The 10,326-nt window shown below is 42.4% G+C and overlaps 1 protein-coding gene across 1 annotated transcript; it reads right to left on the reverse strand.

Annotated features, from left to right (window-relative positions):
• Window positions 1-203: 203 nt before the first annotated feature.
• Window positions 204-10,326, reverse strand: DACT1 (dishevelled binding antagonist of beta catenin 1; the record flags this gene model as incomplete). Its single annotated transcript, XM_014586414.2, is given in 4 exon segments — window positions 204-3,294; window positions 6,717-6,872; window positions 8,013-8,145; window positions 10,270-10,326. Coding segments are annotated over 4 exon segments (2,232 nt in total), but the record flags the coding sequence as incomplete, so codon positions are not given.

Genomic DNA, 10,326 nt, shown 5'->3' on the forward strand with positions numbered 1-10,326 from the left:
AAAATAAACAAAATAAAATTTTTCCTTAAATTTTAAAGTACCTTACTATTCTAAAGAAGCAGTTTCCCCTCTTCATTCATTATTCATTATCCATTCCAAGAATACTAAAATCTGCCTTAATTATTACAAATAATATTTTAATGCTACCATAGAACTAACATAAATCTCACCAAAAAACACCAATAACGAGCACAACATTTATAGGTGTAAACATTTGGTTTTATACCCAAATAACAAATTTAGCAGTAAAACAAATTGTTTATTACAGATATAATGTGTTATATTAAATTTACACAATGATATATAAAAACACATACTATTTGTATCATACAGTAATTTAACACCAACAGGAATATCAAAACAAATACTACTCATGCACAAAACATGCAACTATTGATATAAAAAAAGCAATTTTACACAATACTGTTTACCAAAAACCTTTTTTTTTAAAAAAAAGCCCTTCCAGATAGTGGTCCAATCTGGACTGGATTGCACTAACGTATTCAGGCCAATGCGTAGGTGGCACAGTGCTCAGAGAATAATTCTGGGCTTGGGGTCACGGCCAAGGGTTATTTCATTAAGAACAAAGTTTTCTGTACCCGAGGACCAAAATTTTATTCCAAAGCAAGTCCTCCAAGAAAGGAAGGGTTCGACTGCCTACAAAGTAGGGAGGGAGAGAAAGGCATCAGAGTTGGATACACAGCCCTATAAGGGTTTCTGCAACCAGGGCCTAGGCACCACTGTGGTAAAAGTTTCTGTGATCCTTTTAAGCTATTACCAGCTTCTCTATCCAGGCTGCCAACACTGGACTTAGAGACTGTCTACAAGTTGAGTCCAGTAAACAGAAGGGTTCTGAGAAGAAAACAGTATGGGGATGCACATGGGGATGCATCTGAGAAATGTAAACTATACAAAAAATTAGAGAAAACAAGGATGCCTCTCGTACATATTTCACACAACTGTATGTGATGGCCATCAACAGGAAAACCCTCATGGAGACACTGCCCTAAAGAATCAAGGAACAAATATTTGTCCTGAAATTCCATCCACCTGACCTTGGCATCAAAAGGTCGCATACCAATAAAACCTGAACATCAAAACCTGTACCTTGCCAGATGCTCAGAAAACTTAAACTAAAAATCCGCTGATACCACAAAACTATCACCACCATTACAACCTCAAATATTTACTTCTAACTAGCAAAACATCCTTTACCTTCCATTAAAGGCACTAATGTCCACACGTGATGAAGATGAGACAGCATTTATCTTGGTTTTATCTTAATAAAAGAAAGCATTCCATGAAATTATTACACAAAATCTAAAATGCCACCCTTTCATTTTGTTTTTGTTTGTTTTCTTCCTGGTAACTAGGGGGAAAAAAAGACTTCCCACACCAACGGCGTCACTCAAACCGTGGTCATCAGCTTTAAAGAGCCAGACCGAAAGCGGAGGATTTTCTTCTTGAGGTTATGCGAAGCCTTAATTTTGACAAAGGTTTTTGTGGGGTGGTTGTGAAGGTCTGAAGCCGGGACCGTCTGAATTGGGAGCGTCTGGACAAATTGGGACCAAATTAAGCCCCCACTCTCTTCAGAGTCGCTGGTGGTGGTGCTCTCCCCCACGAACTCACCCTCGCTCACGCTGGACTCGCTGTCCCCGAAGCAGTTGGTGGTGTAATTGCTCTGCTCGTCCTCACTGGTGTCCACCACCGTGGAGTGGAAGAGGGACTCGCACTCGGCCGAGTACTCCGAGTCGCTGGCCACGTAGGCGTACGGGCTGGTGTAGGGCAGCTGCACCGGCGCCGGGTACACGCCCGCGTGCTCCCTGCGAGCCCTCCTGGCCCTCCGGAGCGCCTCTTCATAGGACACCTCGGCGGAGGACTTCCAACGCCGGTAATCAGTTCGCTTGTGCTTAGGTTTGGCCACCACCGCTTCCCGTCCGTGGCCATGTGCCCTAGGCCCCGCCCTGTGGCCACTGCCCAGAGGCCTGCTGGGAAGTCCCGCTTCAGGCAGCCCCGCGCCGTTCTTCCTGCCCTTGGAAGAGGCTTTCTTGAGTTTCTTATTTGTATCCAAGTCGTCGGGGAAGCGACACTTCTTGCTTCCCGCCCGGGTCTTCTCTCTGACGGTGGGCAGGCTGTTCTCCAGCCCCTGCAGGGCCTGGCCGCGGTGCTTCAGTGTGGAGCTTTTCGCCGCACCCACGTTCCTGTGTCCCCGGTGGATCCTGGTGCTGGGCGGCTGGCCTGGGATGAACTGAGCTTTGACCAGATGCCCTTCCTCGAGGCTTTGGGAAGAAGAGCCCTCACTTTTGAAATCCAAGGCAGGCCTCTCCTCCTTGGGGAAAGCTGGAGGCAACAGAGGCGGTGGAGCGGCTGGAGGGACACTCTGAAGGCCGTTTTTCTGGGCCATCTTTTTCGGAGGCTGGACAACTTTGTTCTCTTGCAGCGGGGCGGGCCCTCGGCCTGGGCTCTCTTTGGGAGAAGTAGCTGAGATCTGACTAGTTTCTTTAAGGGACTCTCCTGTCCCAGCAGTGGGACACCACGCTTGCTCTTGAGAGGCTGGCTTGGCAGTTTTGGGCAGATGCTTACTCTGAAGTTCGGAGGCAGCGTCTGGTGAACAGCCCTCTGGTGGGGGCAACCTCTTGCTTTCCAGTTGTTCTGCCTTTGATTCTTTTGACCACTGCTTCAGTGGGGAGAATATCCCATTGTCCAAAGATGGGATCCCGCCCAAGGGCAAACACACCGGTTTCGAATTCTTAAGGTTTACACCATTGCCCTGTGACAGGTTGCCAGCTGCTCTGACACAAACGCTCCCATTCCTCAGAAGCCCTTTCGTGGGGTCAGCATTCACACTGGTTCTTGGTTTGTTGGTCCTTACAGGGTGTGTTTTTTTCTGAACCAGGCTCAGAATGTAGCCATCCATTTTTTTGCTGGATGAAGGATGAGAAGCAGACCACAGACCATTTGGAGATGGTAAGGAATTGTCTGTTTTGATGGCATCTACCTCAGATCCGACGCAAAGGTCACTGGCGTGGCTCCCAAGTCTCTCCTCTTCCCTCAGGGAGTTGCCCGTCAGACAAAGGAGAAACATTGGGCTCTGCACCGCCACAGCATGAAGCGGACTGGGATACCGATATACATCATTCCCGTTTTTAGACACCAGATCACACTGGTACTTGGGATTCACATCTGCAATGACATCAAGGGAATTAAATTGTGGTGTGGAGAGGGAACTGCACACTGCCCCTGAGGCCTGGTCTTCACAGTGACCTTCTTTATATTCCAACCATCCTATGAGATCTGAAAAACATTTAAAGATACACTCTGAAGAAATTAATTGGTCAGCACCAGCTTGACTCTCTGGCCGGTTTTACACTTGATCTTAGCCAAAAGGCCGAGAAGCGATTCTGGCCGGTTTTTATGAAGACAAATTCATGTGTAGAGAGAAAATGCCAAAGGATTAAAAAATATTCCATCAACTGCTCTTTTCATATAGTTCATACTATTGCATGAGGGAAAATATACTTAATACTTTTGACAAGATATGATATCTCCTATAAAGGAAAAATTTTCAGCCACCAGTAATACTTTCAAACTGTTGAATTGTAGGGGAACAGTTTAAAGCTTAGTGAAAATGGTAGTTCCAGAGTATAATTATAATTTATTAAGCAGTTTGTATGCAGGGCCAGCAGGTGGTGTGGTGGTTAAGGTGCTGGACTCCCACATGGCCAACTGCGGTTCAAGTTCTGGACCTGGCGGCTTGCTTTCTCACTTTCGCTCTCTCTCCCCCCTTCTCTGTTCAAATTAAAATTAAATAAATAGGTAAAGTTAAATAATTCTTTTTTTTAAAAAATGTTTCCAAAAAAAAAGTGTGTATATGCAAAAAACAAGTCTGAGATAAAATACACCAAGATTGTAATACACAAGTAGCATCTCAGTGTGATGGGAGAGCAAGTGATATTTACTTTGTTTTCTGTTTTCTAGATTTTCTGCAATAATATACTTTATTTATAACTGGAAATAATGCTTTTTGAGTTTGTTTTTTTTCTTTCTAAGCTGTTCTCCCCTCCTCTCTGGTTTCCCTTAAAATAAGTTGGAAAAACCATACTTTCTATGGGTTTTTGCCCCATTTTGTATTTTTTTTAACTAATTCCTAATGACATCTGTTCAAATATAACTGTCAATGGAAAAGTCAGGGAAACTGATCAAATTTCAAGACTAATCAAGTTTAAATAATAATTGCCTTATATTTCCACAATGACAGTAAATATATAATGACTTTTAATAGGATAAGGAATTCTTGATAAGCTTTTTAAAGAATTATTTTAATTTTAGGGGGCTGGCAAGTGGCATGGTGGTTAAAGGTGCTGGACTCCCACATGGCCGACCACAGTTCAAGTCCTGGACCTGGTGGCTTGCTTTCTCACTTTCCCTCTCTCTCCCTCTGTCTGTCTCTCTCTGATCAAACTGGAAAATAATAATAACAATGATAATAAAGTTAAAACTAAATGGATTTTTTAATCATTTTAATTTTATTTATTATTATTATTATTATTTAATTCGACCAGAGAGAGACAGAGAGAAAGGGAAAGTGAGAAAATAAACCGCCAGGTCTGGGATTCAAACTGTGGTCACCCAAGTGGGAATCTACAGCCTTAACCACTATGCCACCTGCTAACCCCCTTGATAATATTTTAAAAGATTGAGTAGTTGAGGCCAACAGGTAGTGTGGTGGTTAAAGCCCTAGATTCCCAGATAGCCAACCACAATTTGAGTCTCAGACCTGACAGCTTGAAAATCATGCAGGGTGTGTGTGTTCGTGCCCAAAATTTCAGGTAGAAAATGGAGGAGAAGGGACTATGGTATGGCCATCATGCCTGGAGTGGGGAGTGATTTCTCACTTTCCCTCTTACCATCTCTCTGTAAAATAAAAGGCTGGGTTCCCACCCATTCAATCCCCCCAAATTAGCTTGTTCTAAGAAGAAACCTCTCTAGCTACCTCCCATGCCCATTCTTCTCCTGCCATCCAAAGTCCTACCTTTGATTTACTTAAAGCTACATATTCATCTCTTTTCCCAATTTATAGCTGAGCAAAACAGATATTCTACCCCCGAAGACCCAGCCCAGCTGTCTCAATTATGTGAGGATGTGGCATTTGGGAGAACAGAGGTCTGTCTTCAAGGAAAACCTGTACCAAAGTGCCTTTAATGGGTTTATAAAGTTTCTCTGAAACCAGATCTGCAGAGTGAATGGGGAGCAATTACCAATGAACTTGAGGCCTAGACATAGATACACAGTTCTGTGTGTCCTCAAATAATTGCTACTGACAATGCACACCATGCAAATATAAAGACACCAGCCAAGTAGCAACCTCAGCTGTGTGGTGTTTGCCTTGCCTGAACTCAAAAATCAAACCTTATACCTAAGAGAAGAACACAGACAAACCAGAGATATGATGACTTATACATGCACATAAAGCAACTCTAGTCTCATTTCTGCAATCTTCCAAGGACTCATGATATAAGCAGTCCTGGCAGTAACTTTTGCCAATCAGCAGATGAGGAATATCTGACAAATGGCTTATAAACCAAAACTATTTTGTCTGCGAGATGATAAGGTTGAATATAACAACTTCTGAATTGGGGTGGGGGGTATAAAAACATGGACCTGACAGTTGGAGTTGGACCTGTGCTTGAGGATGGAGGAGATGGGATTGCAAATGTAATGTTATCCCCCGAAGGTGATTTCTCACTTTCTCTCTCACTCTCTCTATCCAGTGAACATACACACCTTATGGCAAAAACCTTTAAAAAAAAAAAAAAAGCTGGTTCCCCAAATCCCACATGGAGACCACAGTTCAAAACCCCAGCCTAGTCAGCCTGTAAAACATTAGTCTCATACACAAGTGTCCAAGATCCAGTGGGCTGGAGAACTGGAGAAGGGAGATCACAGAATGATGAGATCCTGTGAAGGGTGCTTATCTTATCTCTTTCATCCTCACTCATGAGTGCTCTATCATGAAGAAAAAAATGGTGCTAACAACACTTGTACCTTTCAGAACTGTTGAGAGGACTGAAAGGAATCACATGTATGCAGAACATCAGTACACTATATTATGTATAGTGGAAATGCTGAAACACTTCCGGGACCAACAATAGCATAATTCTCTCTGAAGGTCCATGCAAAGATAGTACAAAACAGGGAATAAGGGCATAGGGTTAGAGAATCCCATCTCACCTACCAGTTAAAAATAAAAAGAGCTGTCATCAAACAAAGCATTCTGTAGAATTACTGAGAGACCACTGCTCCCTGAAGTGCTAAGCAGTTATTGGCCAGGATGACAGCCATATTTACCTTAATGTGTGCTTTACCTTTCAATGAGTAAAAGGAAGAAGAAAATAGCTCCAGAGTAGTTTTCGAAAGAAAATGTAGACAAGTTAAACTAATAGCAAAGGTTCAGAAATAGAGCTCAAGGCCCACAATATTGACAGGATTTCTTGGTACTATCAGAAGATAAAGCCAAGTGGCACCCAAAGAGTACTGGAATAGTTCTAGACATTCACTTAGATGAAATGATGGATTCTAGATTTAACTAGGGCACTAAATGCAGCAAATCGATTAATCTTTGTCTTTTCATCAGCAAAAGTGGTTGGAGCTATATACCTTCAAGGGTCCTTGACCTCTTTCAATTAAAATTTTCTATCAGTGCTAAAACTTCTTACCTGCAGATTTGGGGCAGCTGTCTGAGATAGTCAAGTTTGCTTCCAAGGGGCTGCAAAAGCAGGTACTAGAATGACAACTGGATAAACATTCACTGAATACTGAGTTGGAAGAATTGGAGAGGGATCCTGAAGCCCCATCACTCAGCTCATAAAACCCTACAAATAAAAACACCATTGGAATTAAGATCAGATCAAGGATAATATACAGTCATTTAAAAATACATTGAAAAAAAAAAAAAAGGAGTAATCAGGAAAAGGAAGTGTTTTTCCCCCCCCCTTCCCCAGAAAAAGCAGGTACTAGAATGACAACTGGATAAACATTCACTGAATACTGAGTTGGAAGAATTGGAGAGGGATCCTGAAGCCCCATCACTCAGCTCATAAAACCCTACAAATAAAAACACCATTGGAATTAAGATCAGATCAAGGATAATATACAGTCATTTAAAAATACATTGAAAAAAAAAAAAAAGGAGTAATCAGGAAAAGGAGGTGTTATTCCCCCCCCCTTCCCCAGACCAGTTTGTGGTTCACTGAATTTTTAAACAGTATTTAATTTTATTAATTATTATTATTATTATTTTTAAATGTGACCAGAGAGAGAGAAAAGGAAAAGTGAGAAAACAAGCCACCAGATCCAGGACCTGAACCACAGTTGGCCATGTGGGAGTCTAGCACCTCAACCATCAAGCTACCTGCTGGCCCTAGGTCCACTGAATTTTAATGTCCTGATTTTATGGTTTAATTTCAAACAATCCTTAGGAATAAGGCAAAGAGCCTGTTACTACAGATATATTTCAAAGTTACTCTCACCCTCAAATTGACCTTCTTCCTTGACCTCACCTTTAAAGATGTGCAAAGAGAAACTTTATTTTGTCAGAGCCTTCATTTTATCATGAATGTTTCAGAGGAATAACTTCAAGAGAAAAACAAATGTATTTAAGGAGCCAAATGGTTTAAAAGAAAAAAGAACTTCTAAAGTAGTCTCAGGAAGTTGAAGTGTGACTAATTCTCTAGCCTGGTTCTGACTTTCTCAAATTTCAAAGGAGGACCACTCTTCCACAAATTTGAATAGGAGCTTACTTTAAACTTAGGGGACTCCAACCAGATCAATCTCATTATTAAAAATGTCTGATTTTTATTTCCCTCTTATATAATTGAATGGAAGATTGTTTTTTTAATTCTCTCTCTGCACTGGAAACAAACTCCATTACCATTTGCAGGTCTGGAAATGTTAACCACAGGGGACTGCAATGTAACTCATGAATAGATTTTTTCGTCCTTGTGCTCACTCACCTGAGCTAGGCCGGCTGTCTGTCTCCAGGTGCTCCTCAGATGTCTTTTCTACATCCAATCTCAGGTCACTTATTTGCTTGTCAAGTTCCTGCAACTGATTTAACAAGCCAGCATCTCTTCTCCTCAAACAATTCTGATTAGAAATAGAGAATGGAAAATGAACACACTTTGGTGACAAAGTACCAGAAAGACTGCTCTAAGTATTCAAGTTACCTATCTGAAGAGTTCACTAAACTTTCCAAAACCAAAAATTTACTGGATAACTCAAAATCACTAAAGAACTCAAGAGTATGTCCTCTATTCTACTTTCTCATTTTCTGGTGATGTGATTTCTTTATAAAAACAAGACTCATTTTTAGTTTCAACTAACATATACAAACTGACTTTTTATAGGTAGGAATAAGAAAAATGCCATGAGACTTTAAATCATCTGGTGCACAGCCAGTTTTTTAGAAAACAATACTACATAGGAGGCTCTTGAATTTGAAGTCGGAGTAACAGATTTCATACAATATGCTATAATCTTACTTAGGTGAGATTTCCTGGCCAAATGTCTTGGCCTACAGTTTTGTTTTCTATTAGTTGCTTTGTAGCGTTTAATCAGTCTTAGGGCCTTTGAAAGTGAGAAACTAATACTAATAGCCAGCCAAGTATAATGTGAGCTGGCAGAATCCAAAACCCTCCAGGGAAGGCCCATCAAGATTTGAACTCAGCTTAGGTTACCAAAGGTGACAGATCGGTTGTGCTAACTCACACCGCCACCTAGTGCTTCCTATTGCTAGGGAAAGCAAAAGAACTCAGAAGGCATCTGGTTCAAATCACCAATGCCAAGTCTACAAATGAAAACAGTACCATAAACACTGACTGGATTGGAATTCTGACAAACTGCCTTGTTCCCCTCAAGCAGACAATAGGAATATACCACTTACAAAGACAAAAAGGTGCTATTGTACAAGACAATACACAAAATGTAAATGGCCTGACGTCACTACTAAAGAGTGGCTCAAATCTGTGTTATACACAAACGTGGTCTGTTACCAATGAAACAGAAAATGCTAAAACAGAGGTATTGCACAAACACAGCATACAGCTTTACAAAATAAATGCATAGAAATATCTACTCGTCGGCCCTTTAATTAAAACCGGTTGGAGACATAAACCACATGTGTTGGCTAGACTTGAGTTTCTTCTGGAAAAATAAACCAAGCAAGTGAAAAGCACTCGGATGCTCAAAAGAGACAAAAAAAAATCTGAAAACAGAGAATAAGAGGAAAAAAACCACATGACAACCACACGGCATCACCATTTTATTGTAGGAAGGTTATTATCTACCGTGTGTCTGATTTTAGATAGTATCACAAGGTGAGGTAAAGACCTTTTTGCTGTTTCCAAAACTACATTTTGAGGTCACTGAGACAAAGCTGCCGCCATTATTACGAGGCGGGGTCAAAAGCTGTTCAATACACTAAGGTCCAAAGTTCTTTTTCTTCCCCATTAATGAAGACAGCAGAGGGTGACTGAGACACTGACAGGAATCCAATAAGATAAATGCTTCCGGATAGCAGGTTCTCTCTTCTCCCACCTCCACCACCAATCACAGCCAGCAGATCGTATAAGACATGAGAGGAGGGAGCACCCTCCACTCAGCCAAATTTCCATCATTTGCATCTAGTTTTAGCTGCCTTATACAAAGAGCTTCTATTTGAAACTAAGCACCAGTCCAAACGAAAGCTGGCAGCGGGAGTGAGCCCTGGGAGGGGCACGGCTCCCTGCGGGAGCTTCGGTGTAATCATAAAATTCAGCGCTGGACAGTTAACGCCACAAGCCCCTCCTCGGCTTTTGTCCTCTCTCCGCGGGAGGAGACGGAACTAAGACGACTTCCAAAAGAAACAGAATTTTCAGTAAAGGTTTGCAAGTCTTTGAGGAGAGGGCCTGTACTGGTGTAACTGGGGAAGTCAGGCAACTGCACGAATCTTGAATGCAGAGTAAGGGAGGCGAGCGGCCACCCGCTTCCCGCAATCCGCTCGAGGTCGCCAGCTTCTCACCTGACACAAAGCGGGCACACGCCAGAAATGCGTGGGCGTCGCGCCGCGGGAACACGCAGGAACTGGGGTCAAGGAGGTTTGTAGCGGGAACAGGTCCCCTTACCAGCAAGAATTTACCCCAGCTACAGGCGTCCTCGCACCCACCCAGCCCACCTGCCCGACCTCCAGCCTAGGGGTAGGGACGCTGTGCCCCACCTCTGGGCACCACCTACCAATTGCTTCCGCAACAGCAAGATGTTCTCCTCCAAGAACTTCTCCTCCAGACGGCT

The sequence above is a fragment of the Tupaia chinensis genome, unplaced genomic scaffold (genome assembly GCF_000334495.1).
Source record: "Tupaia chinensis unplaced genomic scaffold, TupChi_1.0 Scaffold000133_1, whole genome shotgun sequence".
In the NCBI taxonomy this organism is placed as follows: Eukaryota; Metazoa; Chordata; class Mammalia; order Scandentia; family Tupaiidae; genus Tupaia; species Tupaia belangeri.